The sequence below is a fragment of the Salvelinus sp. IW2-2015 genome, linkage group LG4q.1:29, assembly GCF_002910315.2.
Source record: "Salvelinus sp. IW2-2015 linkage group LG4q.1:29, ASM291031v2, whole genome shotgun sequence".
Taxonomy (NCBI): Eukaryota; Metazoa; Chordata; class Actinopteri; order Salmoniformes; family Salmonidae; genus Salvelinus; species Salvelinus sp. IW2-2015.
Window position 1 is genome coordinate 48952883 of NC_036842.1, and position 19547 is coordinate 48972429.

General features: G+C 40.9%; 1 protein-coding gene across 1 annotated transcript in view; it reads right to left on the reverse strand.

Moving 5' to 3' along the window:
- Nucleotides 1-19547, reverse strand: part of coro2bb (coronin, actin binding protein, 2Bb) — a 49809-nt gene that overhangs the window by 11170 nt on the left and 19092 nt on the right. Inside the window, 3 exon segments of the mRNA XM_023984895.2 lie at nucleotides 710-859; nucleotides 2210-2326; nucleotides 16283-16483. Coding sequence (XP_023840663.1) covers nucleotides 710-859; nucleotides 2210-2326; nucleotides 16283-16483 — 468 coding nt within the window.

The following is a 19547-nucleotide window of genomic DNA, read 5'->3' on the forward strand; positions in this document are numbered from 1 at the left end:
GCGGATGCCAGGAGAACGCTAATGCATAGTGCTAACTGTAAATTTTGGTGGAGGAGGAATAATTTTCTGGGGCTGTTTTTCATAGTTCGAGCTAGGCCCCTTTGCTCCAGTGAAGGGAAATCTTAACGCTATAGCATACAATGACATTCTGTGCTTTCAACTTTGTTGCAACAGTTTGGGGCAGGCCCTTTCCTGTTTCAGCATGGCAATGCCCCCGTGCACAAAGCGAGGTCCATAAAGAAATGGTTTGTCGAGATCGGTTTGGAAGAACTTGACTAGCCTGCACAGAGCCGTGACCTTAATCCCATCAAACACCTTTGACCTTAATCCCATCGAACACCTTTTGGAACGCCGACTGCGAGCCAGGCCTAATCGCCCAACAGTGCCCGACATCACTAATGCTCTTGTGGATGAATGAAAGCAAGCCACCACAGCAATGTTCCGACATCTAGTGGAAGGCCTTCCCAGAAGAGCAGAGGCTGTTATAGCAGCAAAGGGGGGACGAACTCCATATTAATGTCCATGATTTTGGAATGATATGTTTGACAAGCAGGTGTCCACATATTTTTGGTCATGTAGTGTTTAGAGAGAGATTAAAGAGTGAACAAAGTGAGAGAGAAAGATGGGTAAAGCGAGTGAGGGGAGTGAGAGAATTCAATAAAGAGAGGAAAGGATGGTAAAGAACACTACAGCAATGATTTACTGATACCTTAAAGTCGTAGCCAGCGCTGAAGAGGATGCCACTGCAGGTGGGGTGCCACTCTATGAGACCCACTCGTCGGCTGTGTCCATACAACTCCAGCACCGCCTCGGACATGTTCCGCCTCAACCCTCCCTCTGGAATCTCCCATATCCGCACCTATAGGCCACATATAGATAACGGTCATAGACATCGGCATGTCATCGTGGAATGCTCTGCCACCAGAGGTTACTCAGTCAAAAAGGAAGTTTAGCTTTAAACAACAGTTAAATAAGACCTCTCCTCTTTCTAAAGACCTAATTTAACTGTACTGTATATAATATATATAGTACAGTGCTATCAGAAAGTATTTCCACCCCTTGACTTATTCCACATTTTATTGTATTACAGCCTGAATTTAAAATGGTTTAAATTCAGATTTTGTGTCACTTGCCTACATATACCATAACGTCAAAGTGGAATTATGTTTTTAGACATTTTTACTAGTTATAGTAATTAAAAATAAAAAGCTTAAATGTCTGGAGTAAATAAGTATTCAACCTCTTCGTTATGGCAAGCCTAATGAGTTAAGGAGTAAAAATGTGCTTAACAAGTCACATAAGTTGCATGGACTGTGTGCAATAATAGTGTTTCACATGATTTTTGAATGACTACCTCATATCTGTACCCTACACATACAATTATCTGTAAGGTCCCTCTGTCGAGCAGTGAATTTCAAACACAGATTCAACCACAAGGGAGTTTGCCAATGCCTTTCAAGAAAAAAAGACATTACATACCCATTTGAGCATGGTGAAGTTGTTAATTACACTTTGGATGGTGTATCAAAATACCCAATCATTACAAAGATACAGGCGTCCTTCCAAACTCAGTTGGCGGAGAGGAAGGAAACCGCTCAGGGATTTCAACATGAGACCGATGGTGACTTCAAAACATTTACAGAATTGAATGCCTGTGATAGGAGAAAACTGAGGATGGATCAACAACATTGTAGTTACTCCACAATACTGACCTAAATGACAGAGTGAAAAGAAGGAAGCCTGTACAGAAAAACATGTACACAAAATTGCTTGAAGAATTACAACAACAACAAAAAAGTGAAAATATTGTACAATCCAGGTGTGGAAAGTTCTTACCCACAGCTGTAATCACTGCCAAAGCTGATTCTAACATGTATTGACTCAGGGTTGTGAATAGTTATGTTAAAGACAATATTTCTGTATATAATTTTCAATAAATTTGCCAAGTTTTCACTTTGTCATTATGGGGTATTATGTGTACAAAAAAWMTATTTCATAAATTTTAAATAAAACAAAATGTGGAATAAGTCAAGGGGTATAAAGACTTTTCCCTATGCACAGGGATACCCGCATGCACACACCGGGAAGCACACACACAGACATGTGTGCACACACGCACACAGAGACATGCTTGCGTGCTCCCAAATACACACAGACAGACATACACACACATGCGCACACACACACACCAATGATTGTTGTTACTCACAGAGCAGTCCTCTGAGCAGGAGGCTATGATGTTGTCGATGAAGGGGTTCCATTTGATGTCCAGCACGCCTCCCTGGTGGCCGCACACTTTGGGTTGGTGAGGGTCGATTCGCCCAGCCTGGAGGAGCACATGGAGGAGAGAAACAGAGACAACACAAAACAGATTCTGTAAATAGCATAAAAGCTTATCATCCCTTTATATAATCTAAACATGCTGATCAAAATTCAATCCCATACTCAAAGCCTTGTTGAACTCAACGAGTAAGATACCTCAGGGTATTTGTATTCAACCGAATATTGTCTACAAAGAAAAATTACACATAACTGTCTACCACCAACACATAACATGAAATGCATCAACAGGGTTGACACCAATATTGACAACCAGTGGTTACCCCTAATGCCCACTGAGTGGTGCCACTGTACTGTGCCATACGTTGCACTGCATGAAAGCCTTTCACATCATCCTGCTTCCCTCAGCATCTCTGAGGTACTGGATCTTAGGGTCAAAAGCTGGGTCAATTATAACAAAATAGATGCCTTTTGATTTTGAGTAGATGCCTTTTGATGTAAATATGGAAAGTGAGCAATAGGGCTATTTTGACAGAAACCACACAAGTTAAGTAGATGATTTCCAAAATGGGGTTAGAAGGAAATCCAGTTGGAAGTACAAAGGAAAGTAGCCTAATTTGTAATTCAAACATGCCTCACAGGCCACAGTGCTATCATTGCTTAATAGAACCCATTGTATCAGTGACATTGTCAGTCTTTGTCTAAAAGTGTCTGATACAACAGTTAGGATAGAAAGAGAACATTGTGAGACAGGAGGGTCACATGACTGAAAAATAGGATTCAAGCTAACTCTGTAGCAGTCACACCCTATAGCTTGGCTGTTTACAAGTGGAAGATGTAGAAGTGACTGATATGGGTTAATCCTATAATAAGTGGGCCTATACAAGCCATATGACCTAGACAGTAGCAGAGGAGCCTGTGGCTTAAGTTGAGGAACCCTTATTCACTATCACTTCTACTAATTGGCTATTAAGAGCAGGATTTTAAAGCTGTAGGCTATCCTCATCATGGCCAACAATTAATCATTGTTTCTCCAATCAAAAACCCCCCTTCCCCGCTCCTTCATGCTTAACATATTGGTTTCTGAGCACATTATTTCCTCTAATAAATATCGCTTTTTACCACTTACACATCTCATAAAAAAAAAAATTATATGTAGGCTAGTGACAATTTTTTTGAAGCCTTGTTTTCAGTCCTAACAAACTGGCATCACTAACATGAGAATTGAAAAAGTTTATGCACACCACACACCAGTGACAACAGACATAGCAAAGCCAACTATTAAAACATTCAATGGCAAAGAATTTATGTGTCAGTGGTAGAAATAACTGAGCACGTTAATTTGGAGTCAAAAAGGACCACGTGCACACTGTGAGCAATAGATGAGATGGAGGAAGCAGTCATATTTCGCAGGTCCTTTTCATCGGTCTCAATCTTATCTTATATAAAATAATTTTCGGGGGTTTTGGCCTATGAAATAACTATCCAAGGGAATATTGTTCTTGTCAGAAATTAGGAAATTGTGAAGCCACAGGAAGCTGAGCCGAGGTAAATTTGCAGGACAGGTAGCTAAGAACAATCAAGTGAGCTTTAAAAAGTGATCTAGTCCATTAGCTAGCCAAGACATTTGGGTAGCTGAAGGTCTTTTCATCCTAGGCTTTAGCAAGGTTGTTGATCATTTAATGGCTGCAGATGTGAAGAATGCTTCATTAACATGTTCTAACTTGCTGTCATGGAAATTCTTACACAGGTACACTGAAAGTAAATCTTAAAATAATGTCCTTCTCGTGGTTCGAACACACATAGGACTATTGATTAATTATAATGTCATTATTAGTGTTTACATAGCCCATTTAAATCTCCCCCAATGTCTCTAGTCTTTCTAGTGAGGGTGATCAGGCCTCAGGTCAGTCAGCCCTATTAAGTGAGGGTTTGTTTCTTGTACCTCAGACGTTAAAGATATTTCAAACTGTAACGGCTGTCTATCTCTTCCTCCTCATCTGACGAGGAGAGGCGAGAAGGATCGGAGGACCAATACGCAGAGTGGTAAGTGTCCATGTTTTAATAATAGAAACTGAACACTACACAAATAACAAAATAACAAATGTGAACGAACCGAAACAGTACCGTGTGGCGACAAACACTGACACGGAAGACAAACACCCACAAACCAACAGTGAAAACAGGCAACCTAAATATGGCTCCCAATCAGAGACAATGCAAAACACCTGCCTCTGATTGAGAACCATATCAGGCTAAATGAACAAACCTAAACATAAAAACAAATAACATAGACTGCCCACCCCGACTCACACCCTGACCATACTAAATAAAGACAAAACAAGGGAAAATAAAGGTCAGAACATGACACAAACATTGTGTGTATTAGGTTTACATTGGGTTTTTCAGTACATTTCTTATCAAAATAATTTACATGTGGGCAACCAAAACTCTGACAACAGATAGTTCAGAAAATTTCATTTTTGTACCCTTTAAGTTGTATCCTTTCTAACCCGTGAAAACCCCACTAAAACAAAAGTAAAAAGACCCCACACAATAAATCAAAGAGTATTAARGACTAACAAATATTTATTAACAGGTGGGTTGTGTGTGGGTGCTGGTGTGTGTGTGGTAAAAATTGTAGGGTAAACGACGTTCTGCTTTCCCCCTATTGCAAGGTTTATTACAAGACAAACATGATAACTTTCTCCATATTAGAAGGCATTGTTTTCATTTTAGTATACTTTCAAAAAATTTCTATATTTTTATTACCTATCTCTGTTGGATATTCAATTTCTGCTTCAATATTTATTAAAAGTCTATTATTTTAAGATTAATATGTAATGTTTTGGAGGGATCAATATGTATTAACTGGGTTGGCACRGTCTGTCAGTCCCCTGTAGATGGGGCGCTCGGTCCATAATAAGTCTGGCACCTGAGACAGCTTATACAGGGAAACAGATGCATTTTCCATTTTGCCTACTCACGAATAGAACGTCATCATTTGGGATATCAACTATCGGGAGTACAATACATTGTAGCCTTAAGTTTAATTAACAGAAAATCATTGGTTCTATTTAACAGGGTATGGGGTTTACTTCAAAATGTATTACCAGGGTGGAGGAAATCTCATCAGCGTTTATAGCTTTATTGGTTAGGGGTAAGTCAAGTCCCGTACAATGCTTTTACCTTATCTTTATCAAATGATCAATAAATGGACCAGGTGTATATTATTATAATGTTTTCTATTGTTACTTCATCAGATCTCTAGAAACCCATTATACTCAATATTTTGTTACTTTATCTCTAGTAACCCATTATACATTTTTGTGTTACATCACAAATTCCTCCCCTACACCAGTGTTCTATTTATACAGGGGTTTGAATATTCACTCTAGTGTTCTATTTAACAGACTATTCAGGAATAGTACTTTCTCCTTTCATCTCCACATACATGAGATGAAAGGACATTCATACATTCATCGCCACATACATGATGACATTATACCATCAAACTCCACCTATGAGTCATGCTATCCTTATGTAATCTAAAGTCATGTTACCCTCAGAGACATGTTATCCTCGCTACTAATGAGATGTTTAATCATGTTATCCTCTAATGAGACATGTTATCGTGTTATCCTCATTACTAATCGAGACATGTTATCATCTGAGACATGTTACTCGAATGAGATTTCTGAGACATGTTATCATCTACCTGTAGATCAAATGGGTGGTGGTGGACAGAACCCTAGATAACGTTACAGATACAACATAACTTGAGCTAGTCCTCTGACAGCTCTAATTCACTCAGTAATTTATAGCAAAATTTCAATCTCTTATTATCCAATTTTCAATCAGCTTATTATCCATATTTCAATGTTGTTATCCAAATTTCAATTCGTTTAATATCCACCTTTCAACAGGCCATGACCCAACGCACCACCAGGTTGTGTAAGGGATATTTGACCAATAAGGAGAGTGATGGAGTGCTGCATCAGATGACCTGGCCTCCACAATCCCCCAACCTCAACCAAATGGTTTGGGATGAGTCGGACCGCAGAGTGAAGGAAAAGCAGCCAACAAGTGCTCAGCATATGTGAGAACTCCTTCAAGACTATTGGAAAAGCATTCCAGGTGAAGCTGGTTGAGAGAATGCCAAGGGTGCGCAAAGCTGTCATCAAGGCTAAGAGTGGATATTTGAAGAATCTCAAATATCAACTATATTTTGATTTGTTTAAAACTTTTTTGGTTACTACATGATTCCATATGTGTTATTTCATAGTTTTGATGTCTTCACTATTATTCTACAATGTAGAAAATAGTAACAATTAAGAATGTTCTAAAACATTAGTGTAAAGTAAACGTTTTAGTTCATAATTATCAACTAGACATGTGAATGGTAATAATCTAGCTGGATGATTTTGCAAATATGATACTTTTTGTGTCTCAGGGTTAGGTTTTTGAGATGAAATGTTTACTTGGATGTTTTACCCGCACATCCGTTAAGTAGAGACTAAAATACCCTTAAACTTTTTTTTCAGCTTTCAATTTGTTTTTTAAAATTTTATTTTCGAAAGAATTTCATGTCTGGATTTCACTGTTTTGCACTGTTTTTGTCCTGTCTCACACCCAGACTTTTGACCTCACTTACAAAAGTCAAGATGCTTTACAAATAGTCCGGGTTGCCATTTGATTAGCTGTTCAGGAGTCTTATGGCTTGGGGTAGAAGCATCTTGGACCTAGACTTGGTGCTCCAGTACCGCTTGCCGTGCGGTAGCAGAGAGAWCAGTCTATGACTAGGGTGGTTYGAGTCTTTGACAATTTTTAGAGCCTTCCTAAAAATTATAGAAAAATAAAGGTAAATATGACTTGAGAAGATAATATTTTTAATGTCATTACCAAATAGGCTATAATTTCATCAAATTATGTTAGATTTTTWAAATTATGTTATAATTATGTGTATTTAGGATACACTCTATGCTAGCAGTTCAACTGGAGTTAGCATGCTAGAATCCCATCTATTTATGACCAAATACTGTAGAAATGTCTTTCCCATCACACGTCAGTACCACCACAAAATTAACTGTGATGGTAAGGACAGAATGTGGTGGTAATGACAACATTTATTAGTTCATACATTTTCACTTACCTTAAGACCAGAAAAAACACACAAATTACAAGTTGGTTAAGTTGAAATTGAACACTTATTTGCTAAATAAGACCATTACATTTTGTATTATGTTAGGATGATTGAGTGATTTTGATGTATATTTATGTGACTTACTTTGGTTACTGACTTTAATTATAAGTGTTTTATTTTTCTATAAGATGCCCCCTAAATCAACCAAGGACAGGACAAGGACATACACTATATATGCAAAAGTATGTGGACACCCTTCAAATTTGTGGATTCGGCGATTTCAGTAACACCCGTTGCTGAAAGGTGTATAAAATCGAGCACACAGCCATGCAATCTCCATAGACAAACATTGGCAGTAGAATGGCCCGTACTGAAGAGCTTAGTGACTTTCAACTGGCACCGTCATTCCAGCAAGTCAGTTCGTCAAATGTATGCCCTGCTAGAGCTGCCCCGGTCAACTGTAAGTGCTGTTATTATGCAGTGGAAACGTCTAGGAGCAACAACTGCTCAACCGCAAAGTGGTAGGCCACACAAGCGCACAGAACGGGACCACCGAGTGCTGAAGCTGGTAAAAATAGTCTGTCTTCAGTTGCAACATTCACTACCGAGTTCCAAACTGCCTCTGGAAGCAACATCAGCACAATAACTGTTCGTCGTGAGCATCATGAAATGGGTTTCTATGGCCGAGCAGCCACACACAAGCATAAGATCACCATGGGCAATGCCAAGTATCTGCTGGAGTAGTGAAGCTAGCCTGCCATTGGACTCTGAAGAAATGGAAACGTGTTCTCTGGAGTGATGAATTACGCTTCACCATCTTGCAGTCCGACATACGAATCTGGGTTTGGCAGATGCCATGAGAACGCTACCTGCCCGAACGCATAGTGCCAACTGTAAAGATTAATGGAGGAGGAATAATGGTCTGGAGCTGTTTTTCATGGTTCGGGCTAGGCCCCTTAGTTCCGGTGAAGGGAAACCTCAACGCTACAGCATACAATGATATTCTAGATGATTCTGTGCATCCAACTTTGTGGCAACAGTTTGGGGAAGGCCCTTTCCTGTTCCAGTATGACAATGCCCCCGTGCACAAAGTGATGTCCATACAGAAATGGTTTGTCGAGATTGGTGTGGAAGAACTTGACAGAGCCTTGARGTCAACCCCATCAAACAAACACCTTTGGGATGAATTGCAACGCCGACTGCGAGCCAGGCCTAGTCGCCCAACATCAGCGCCCGACCTCACTAATGCTCGTGGCTGAATGGAGGCAAGTCCCCACAGCAATGTTTCAACATCTAGTGGAAAGCCTTCCCAGAAGAGTGGAGGCTTTTAAAACAGCAAAGGGGGGACCAACTCCATATTAATGCCCATGATTTTGGAATGAGATGTTCGACGAGGAGGTGTCCACATACTTTTGGTCATGTAGTGTATATAAACAGAATCAAACAAGATCCTTTAAGATACCAGCAGTATCATAAGAAACAAAAATAAAGATTACTCAAGAGAAAGTAAAGTGGTGAACTGAAATCCATCTCACAACTTTCCCAGTGAGAGAAAAAAAAGGAGGCTAAAGAAAATTAACCAAAGAAACAGAAGATCAACTATCCAGAAAATTGTGGTTATGGAGTCATACCTGTCAAGGAACACACCACCACAGACACCTGAAGTCTTACACCTACAGAATGATGACCTAACTGCCCTTCAAATGACTCCACATCTATGTGATTGTTTCGGCCCATGCACAAACCGTGATAATTCAACAAAGCACAACCTTCCACTTCCACCTGCACAGCACCACAGCCATCTCCTAGCGCAACACAGCCATCTCCTAGCGCAACACAGCCATCTCCTAGCGCAACACAGCCATCTCCTAGCGCAACACAGCCACCTCCTAGCGCACCACAGCCATCTCCTAGCGCACCAAAGCCATCTCCTAGCGCACCACAGCCATCTCCTAGTGCAACACAGCCATCTCCTAGCGCAACACAGCCCATTGCAGACATACATGAGGGACTGATTGGAAAGTGGTGTGTTGTGACAGATGATGAAGACCCTTACACTGGTATTACACAAGATGTTGATGCAGAGAGCTGCGCTCTAGTGAATACGATGAGTTGCGTGGGAGCCAACCGATTYTTTTGGCCAATGAGAGAGGACATTGTATTGTACCAACAAGAGAATGTGCTTGGGATTGTCCCTGAGCCTCATCCAGTGACAATATGATGCAAGGAAATTTGCTCTCTCGTTAACCTCTACGGGATCGGTGTCCCCACCCGCAGGACGGTTGAGTTAACGTAGGCTAATGTGATTCGCATGAGGTTGTAAGTAACAATAACATTTCCCAGGATATAGACATATCTGATATGGGCGGAAAGCTTAAATTCTTGTTCATCTAACTGTACTGTCCACTTTACAGTAGCTATTACAGTGAAATAATACCATGCTATTGTTTGAGGACAGTGTACAATTATGAACTTGAAAATGTATTAATAAACCAATTAGGCACATTTGGGCAGTCATGATACAACATTTTGAACAGATATGCAGTGGTTCATTGGATCAGTCTAAAAATGTGCACATACACTGCATATACAATGTTTACATACACTAGTGTCCAAAATCTACATTGCGCCTGGGCTGGAATCATCCATTATGGCCTTTCTCTTTCACAATTTTTCATTGTATTACCTTTTACGAGATCTAATGTGTTATATTCTCCTACATTAATTTCACATTTCCACAAATATACATTTAAACTCAGTTTTTCACAATTCCTGACATTTAATCCTAGTAAAAATTCCCTGTCTTAGGTCAGTTAGGATCATCACTTTATTATAAGAATGTGAAATGTCAGAATAATAGTAGAGAGAGAATGATTTATTTCAGCTTTTATTTCTTTCATCACATTCCCAGTGGGTCAGAAGTTTGCATACACTCAATTACTATTTGGTAGCATTGCCTTTTAAATTGTTTAACTTGGGTCAAACGTTTCGGGTATTTTGTGAAGTGCACCAGTCCCTCCTGCAGCAAAACACCCCCACAACATGATGCTGCCACCCCCGTGCTTCACGGTTGGGATGGTGTTCTTCGGCTTGCAAGCGTCCCCCTTTTTTCTCCAAACAGATCGATGGTCATTATGGCCAAACAGTTCTATTTTTGTTTCATCAGACCAGAGGACATTTCTCCAAAAAGTACGATCATTGTCCCCATGTTATGGTGGTTTTGGAGCAGTGGCTTCTTCCTTGCTGAGCGGCCTTTCAGGTTATGTCGTTATAGGACTCGTTTTACTGTGGATATAGATACTTTTGTGCCTGTTTCCTCCAGCATCTTCACAAGGTCCTTTACTGTTGTTCTGGGATCGATTTGCACTTTTCGCACCAAAGTACGTTCATCTCTAGGAGACCGAACATGTCTCCTTCCTGAGCGGTATGACGACTGCGTGGTCCCATGGTGTTTATACTTGCGTACTATTGTTATTTACAATGACAGCCCACGCCAGTCAAACCCAGACGACGCTTGGCCAATTGTGCACCGCTCAATGGGACTCCCAATCACAGCCAGATGTGATTCAGCCTGGATTCAAACCAGGAACTGTAGTGTCGTCTCTTGCACTGAGATGCAGTGCCATAGACCGCTGCYCCACTCGGGAGCCCTAATGTCAGCCAGTGTTTCCAACCCTGTACATGTATATCAGAATAATGCATTGAATCCCAAAATTGTTCTAAAATATGCTTAAGTTATTGAGGCATGTATCTTTGGTTTTTTAGGTTTTGAATGGTGTGTTCTATATCTTCAACTGTGACATTAAAATGTTTAATCGTACTTTTCATCAGTTGTTTTATATGAAATGTTATTTACACCACACTCTGTCATTACCACAATGCTGAGTCATTACCCATCACAGTACATATTTTCGAGGAAAAGGTGTATTAAATTACAATTTTTATTGATAATTTTTCCCATATGTGAACCTTATATGCTTGTTATTAAGATAATTCTTAAAATAAATGGTAAATACATGTTTCTGAGTATCATCAATGCATATATGGACATTTAGACATGACAATGATGAATACATATAATTAAGAAAATGTAAAAATAGTTAAAAAAACAATATTTAAGAAATTATAATGTGAATTGTTGTATAAAATACCTTAGGCACAATTTCTGTGTCACGCCCTGGCCTTAGTATTCTTTGTTTTCTTAATTATTTTAGTTAGGTCAGGGTGTGACATGGGGAATGTATGTATTTTTTGTAGTGTCTAGGGTGGTTGTAAGGTTTAGGGGGTGTATTAGAGTAGTTGGGTTTATGTTTAGTATAGTAGTCTAGCTGTGTCTATGGTTGAGTGTAGGTATCTAGGAAAGTCTATGGTTGCCTGAATTGGGTCTCAATTAGAGACAGCTGGTTATTGTTGTCTCTGATTGGGAGCCATATTTAAGGCAACCATACGGCCCATTGTAGCAGTTGGTGGGGCATGTGTCGTATGTTGACGTTTGTCAGCGGCGTGTGGTGTGTGTGTGTGTGTGTGTGTGCGTGTGGTGTGTGTGCGTGTGTGTGTGTGTGTGTGTGTGTGTGGTGTGTGCTGTGTGTGTGTGTGTGTGTGTGTGTGTGTGTGTTGTGTGTGTGTGTGTGGTTGTGTGTGTGTTGTGTGTGTGGGTTGTGTGTGTGTGTGTGTGTGCACTACGTATATAGCTTACGGTTCGTTTGTTGTTTTTGTATAGTTTGTAATAGTGTTTCGTTTCATGTTCATCTTCGTAGAAAAAAATAAAAGAAGATGGTATTTTCCAACAGCTGCGTTTTGGTCCGTCTCTCTCCACACGATCGTGACATTCTGTAATTTCCTTTTCAACTAAAATAGAAAATTGAATGCCTGTGTAGACGTTGTAAAATGACATTGTAGCTGGAAAGGCCAATTTTTTCCCCGGGAATATCTACATTGGAGTACAGAGGCCCATTATCAGCAACCATCACTCCTGTTTTCCAATGGCACGTTGTATTAGCTCATCCAAGTTTATCATTTTAAAAGGCTAATTGATCATTACAAAACCTTTTTGCATTAAGTTAGAACAGCTGAAAACTGTTGTCCTTGATTAAAAGAAGCAATAAAACTGGCCTCTCTTAGAGCTAGTTGATATCTGGAGCATCAGCATTTGTGACGGTCGATTGCCAGGCTCAAAAATGGCCAGAAACAAAACGACAATTTCTTCTTTGAAGCTTGTCGATCAGTCTATTCTGAATTTGAAGATGAAACGCATACCATGCAAAGAAATTGCCAAGAAAACTGAAGATCTTGTACAACGTCCCTTCCACAGAACAGCGCAAACTGGCCCTAACCAGAAAAGAAAGAGGAGTGGGAGGCCCCTGAGGCACAACTGAGCCAGAGGACAAGTACATATGAGGTCTAGTTTGAGAAACAGACCACTCACAAGTCCTCAACTGGCAGCTTCATTAAATAGTACACCGCCAAACACTAGTCTCAACGTCAACAGTGAAAGAGCGACTCTGGATGCCGGCCTTCTAGGACAGTTTGCAAAGAAAAAGCCATATTTCCAGACTGGCCAATAAAAATAAAAATTTAAGATGGGGCAAAAAAAACACAGAGACGACAGAGAAGATTGGAAAAAAGTGTTACAGTGGGGAGAACAAGTATTTGATACACTGACAATTTTGCAGGTTTCCTACTTACAAAGCATGTAGAGGTCTGTCATTTTATCATAGGTACACTTAACTGTGAGAGACGGATCTAAAACAAAAATCCAGAAAATCACATTGTAGGATTTTAAGTAATTAATTTGCATTTATTAGCTGACATAAGTATTTGATCACCTACCAACCAGTAAGAATTCCGTCTCACAGACCTGTTAGTTTTTTCTTTAAGCCCTCCTGTTCCACTCATACCTGTATTAACTGCACGTTTGAACTCGTACCTTATAAAAGACACCTGTCCACACACTCAATCAAAACAGACTCCAACCTCTACCCAATGGCCAAGACCAGAGAGCTGTGTAAGGACATCAGGAATAAATTGTAGACCTGTACAAGGCTGGGATGGGCTACAGGACAATAGCCAAGCAGCTTGGTGAGAAGGCAACAACTGTGGCACAATTATAGAAATGAAGAAGTAAGATGAACGGTCAATCACCCTCGGTCTGGGCCATGCAAGATCTCACCTCGTGGGGCATCAATGATCATGAGGAATGTGAGGGATCAGCCCAGAACTACACGGCAGGACTGGTCAATGACCTGAAGAGATTCGGTACGACAGTCTCAAGAAAACCATTAGTAACACACTACGCCGTCATGGATAAAATCCTGCAGCGCACGCAAGGTCCCCTATGCTCACAGCCAGCGCATGTCCAGGCCGTCTGAAGTTTGCCAATGACCATCTGATGACCAAGAGAGAATGGGAGAAGGTCATGTGGTCTGATGAGACAAAAATAGAGCTTTTTGCTCTAAACTCCACTCGCCGTGTTTGAGGAATAGAAGGATGAGTACAACCCAAGAACACCACCCAACCGTGAAGCATGGAGGTGGAAAACATCATTCTTTGGGATGCTTTCTGCAAAGGGGACAGGCGACTGCACCGTATTGAGGGAGGATGGATGGGCCATGTATCGCGAGATCTTGACCAACAATCTTCTTCCTCAGTAAGGAGCATTGAAGATGGGTCGTGGCTGGCTTCCAGCATGACAAGACCCGAAACACACAGCCAGGGCAACTAAGGAGTGGCTCCGTAAGAACATCTCAAGGTCCTGGAGTGCCTAGCAGTCTCAGACCTGAACCCAATAGAAATCTTTGGGAGGAGCCGAAAGTCCGTATTTCCCAGCGACAGCCCCGAAACCTGAAGGATCTGGAGAAGCGTGTATGGAGGAGTGGGCCAAATCCCTGCGCAGTGTTGCAAACTGGTCAAGAACTACAGGAAACGTATGATCTTCTGTAATTGAAACTAAGGTTTCGTACCAAATATTCAGTTCTGCTTTCTGATGTATCAAAACTTATGGTATGCATATAAATATGCAAAATTAATTACTTGAAAAATCATACAATGTGATATTTTATCTGGATTTTTGTTTTAGATTCCGTCTCTCACAGTTGAAGTGTACCTATGATAAAAATTACAGACCTCTACATGCTTTGTAAGTAGGAAAACCTGCAAAATTGTCAGTGTATCAAATACTTGTTCTCCCCACTGTATGTACAGAGGGATCTAAGTTTGAGGTGTTCGGATCATAAAGAAGAACATTCGTGAGACGCAGAAAAAATTGGTGGAGCCAATGTGATGGTCTGGGGGTACTTTGGTGGTGGTAAAGTGGGAGATTTGTACAGGGTAAAAGGGATCTTGAAGAAGGCTATCATTTTGTAACGCCATGCCATACCCTCTAGACGGTGCTTAATTGGAGACAATTTCCTCCTACAACAGGACAATGACCCAAAGTACAGCTCCAAACTATACAATAACTATTTAGGGAACAAGCAGTCAGCTGGTATTCTGTCTATAATGGAGTGGCCAGCACAGTCACCGGATTTCAACCCTATTGAGCTAGTTGTGGGAGCAGCTTGACCGTATGGTACGAATGAAGTGCCCATCAAACCAATCCAACTTGTGGAGGTGCTTCAGGAAGCACGGGGTGAAATCTCTTCAGATTACCTCAACAAAATGACAACTAGAATGCCAAAGGTCTGCAAGGCTGTAATTGTTGCAAATGGAGGATTCTTTGACGAAAGCAAAGTTTGAAGGAAACAATTATTATTTCAATTAAAAATCATTATTTCTAACCTTGCCAACGTCTTGACTATATTTCCTATCCATTTTGCAACTCATTTCATGTATGTTTTCATGGAAAACAAGAACATTTCTAAGTGACCCTAAACTTTTGAATGGTATTGTACCCCGTGACCACACCCACAAGTGATTTTTTGTGATTTTTTCCCCCATACAGAAATAACAAAACATGCCAAAAAGCTGCTGTGTTGCTCAATGTACATTTAACCAGGTCAAAAATCCCAACCTATGGTTCGCAATTCTCCCACGTAGGGGCTACGAGAAAAGCCCTGTGGCTTCAGGCTATTCGGTGTGGTAGAGTGGGAAATGTGGGGAACCAGTGTCCAAGTAGGCTACACATAGCTAAGTTTGTGGAAAACATTTAATCACAGATAAGACATTTAACTTTTTTTGTATAATCTGTTTGTAACTCCACTCAGTACTTGTAGCTGTATAGTCCGTTTGTTTGTGTTGTTGGTCTTGGCTAGCTTAATGTTCCAGTAGGTAGCTAGCTAGCACTCACTCAAGTTGCTGCTAGCACCATCATGAAAAGGGGCATGAGGGAAAGCCCTACAATATTACGTTTTTCTAAGTAGTGAGAACGCTAGGGAGCAGGCAAGGATGAAAAGTAATCTTTATATAAATTGTACTTTTCTTAAATGTAGTTTTGTAATTGATTAAAATAAGTTTCTTGACAACAAGAAAACTGTGTTTGAAAAATATGAAGTTTTTGCTGTGGGCCAATGGAGTAACCTAGGTAACCACAGGTTATTTTCCCTACAGGCGGGCAGGGCCGCGATGTTCTATCTAATACCGACTGGGGCTTTAGCTTTGGTAATCAGTGTCAACCATGGAGCACGTTCTGATTGGCAAGTGAGGGGTCAAGCCTCGACACACCTTCAACTTGTTTATTCATCAAAACCCAGCCCTTTCGCACCACCGCCAGCTACTGCGCCTATCATTCTGGTTGTGAAAATAGCACAAATATTTCTGACACCCCCCGAACCTATAGAGCTACTGAGCTACAGCGCTTAGATTTACCATTTCATTAGGTTTGTTAAAATAGAGCCTTCAATGTCATTATGGTGTGCAGCCTACCTTGTTGACAGGGATGACGAGAAAGGACCCTCCACCTGCAGTCTCAGTGACAATGGCCAGGAACTTGGCATTGACAGCACAGAAGTGGTTGTCATGGACGTTTCTGGTGATGGGGATGCCATCAAAGCACTGCTCTCGGTTGCCTGCCTTGCCGTACACATTCCGAAACTTTGAGCTTCTGTATGTCGGACGCCATGATATCTGGGGACAAAGCACAGTGAAGAATATCAGTGAAACAGTAAACAGCCTGTCTGCAAAGAGGAGACACATTCTCTTTCTTTATTTTCATATTCTATGTCCTTTTCAGGACACTTCCTAGAGGTGTTTTACACTTCACAATGTTATTCAGGACCAATTGTCTTGGTTGTCTTTTGTTGGAGATCTCAAGTGTGCAAATGACCCCTGCAACGCTTAGTGATGATATTTTCAATGTGAATGGATGCAGGCAGTAGTCCTTGGCTGTTCTCCCAGGCTGTCAGTGTAGTTGGAATTTATTATGAGGTGACCTGAGAGTGCTGTGGATCTTTGTGGCATGGCATGGTGGGTTACTTAAGGGAATGATAGCCAAGGTGTAATGAGCAGACAGATGAGATTGGTGAAAAGCCTTCAGAGCGACAGGATCGTCTGGTAAAAGAATAGAGGTTGCAGCTTATTTAGGGCTGGCAGCTACACACTGGGAAGCAACGCTTGCCCTATCAATATCAATTAGCCCTCAATACAGTTGAGCGTATTTCCACTGTCTGTCTGATATTCAACCCTGAGTATGTGATCCATAGACAGTATGGTGTGTGAATTAGGGGCTGGTAATTTCTGGTGGGCTTGGTAGGTTGGTAAGCTGTAAGGTTGGTAAGCTGCTTGGAGTTCATGTTGATATAAGCCCATATGTTGTTTGACTGTGTTCCTCCTTACTTACTGACAACGCCAGAGGGGTTTGAGTTCTTAAAGCCAACATTTCTCATTTGCCATCATGTCCTTAGCTGAGAAATGGCACAGGCAGAAGAACAGCTGTCAGTGCACGGCCTTGCTGCCCACATGATGTTGTAACACAAATCAAATAGTCATGGCATGAGGACTTTGACCTATTTTCATATGTAGCAGTTTTTTTCCACTGAGAGGATTCCAAGGATAAGCCGTAGCTAGTGAGTGCATCATTATTTTTCCTACTTTTAGGAAGGTGATTTTTGTTGTACAACTCCATTACAACTAAAGAAAGAATGTGAAAAAAATGCAACGGAAAAAAGAGCAAAATGTGATGGCAGATGGATCAGTAATCATTTCAATGGCTTTCTTGTGAAACACACTGTTGGCTATACAACCACCATGCATGATCATGGACGACCTGTTAGGAGTAGATCCTGCCTTTTTTAAATCCTAAGAAAACACAATTTTCCCTTCCTGATGATAAAGATTTTTCTTTCTACGTGTCTACTCCAGAAATAGCTTCCAGTGTAGACTATGCACCTCTGTGCTGAGCCAACTATTCCTCTTCTCACCTGGCTACCACCGGTGGCAAGAAAAAACGTTTTTTTTWATGAATAAACAAGTTGTGGGTGTGTGTGTCAAGGCTTGGCCGCTCACTGGCCAATCAGAACGCGCTCCATGGATAAATATGTCGTTGTTTCAAGTTGTGTGTTTACGGTCTTTTATGTATTGCGTTTTCATCAACTCCAATTTGAATGTTAGTCCGTTATAGCCTAGTTCGTTAAATAGCCTGCCCCATATTCGCTAAATATGTTGAACAGGTTTGCAATCCACATTGCTCAAGTTGCATTGCTTCATTATGGAAATACATCCTTAAACATAGGCTATAGCATAAAGGTCTTCTCCGGTCCAATAAGTTGGACTCAAACGGACCCGAGAACAATCAGACCCGATGCCTCACAAGTCCTCAACTGGCAGCTTCATTAAATAGTACCCGCAAAAACACAGTTTCAACATCAACAGTGAAGAGACGACTCCGGGATGCTGGCCTTCACCTGATAACACAACTGGACAGTAGTCCGGTGAGACACAACTGTAGGACCTGTCTGGTTGACTGAGATATTAAAGAAAGCAGAGCAATGCCTTATCATGAACAGACCTTTTCTCATTTTAGTAACCATTGAGTCTATATGCAGAGCCGTGGTCAGGTCCATTTGGGTCCACTCGGATAGATCAGCTGTAGTTACATGGACCCAAGACCCGATGACAATCAATCAGGACCCGACTCGGACCAGAGGGAAAAGCTTGAATTTTGGACCCGGTCTCGCTCAGGTCCCGGGTCGGATCTCAGGTATTCAGGTTTGGGTAGACCCGTGAAGACCTCTACTATAGCATTCGCACTGAGATAGGGACTAGGCCTACTGTAAATTGCAGTCTGGACATGGACATGCCGAACGTAGTCAATAAGAAAGATAAAACTCACTAGGCTATTGATAAGGCCTGAAAAGACACTGTATAATTCTAATGAAATTCTTATAAAAACGGAACAGCAACTTGTTTTAAATAGGCTATGTCTAAATACAGTTGCAGGCACCATGATTGCTCCATGTGGGCGTATCATACAGACAAGGTAACTTAGACTATGGAGGGTTTTACAGACCATCCAAACGTTTCACAGGACCTGGATAAAGATCCAATATACACTACTGTAAAACAGAAAAGGGGGAATGTCCACTTACCGATATACTGCACGCAAATGTAATGTTTTATAAACACCATGGAACCATCTTACAGATCATATTTCCACTTCTCCAGAAATAGCAGATAAAATTGCTATGAAATAATAATTTAAAAAAAGTTTCTAAATATGCGATTCACCAATACAACAGGCACATCTTTCCTTCCATGGGCTTTGTCCGTCATGACTGGATAGGCAGCGCTTCCGCTCTCAAAATCTATGCCATTATCAACTGTGCTATGGTTAAGACCGGCTTTTTGCGGGTTCTAAAAACGTTTCATTACCGCTGCATGAAATTGTCACTTTTGCGCTTGTTTTTAAGTACACATCTCACAAATTGCCTCTTCCCCTACCTTAGCGCAAGTGAGCTGATGTTAGACAGGCACGCTAAATTGCAGGACCAGTTTATACATGACAAAATTGCAAACTAACGTGGGTTTGATACTTGCGTCTCCTTAGCACCAGCCTAAAATAGAGCCCTAAATCTGCTGTGTTCACCCTGTAGCTTACTTTAAGTTTCAGCTCATGTCGGTAGAGAGTAAATAGACAGAGTCACAGCTTCACATAGTATTGTTCTAAGTGAAATCTTGTTCTCATTGAGGTAGA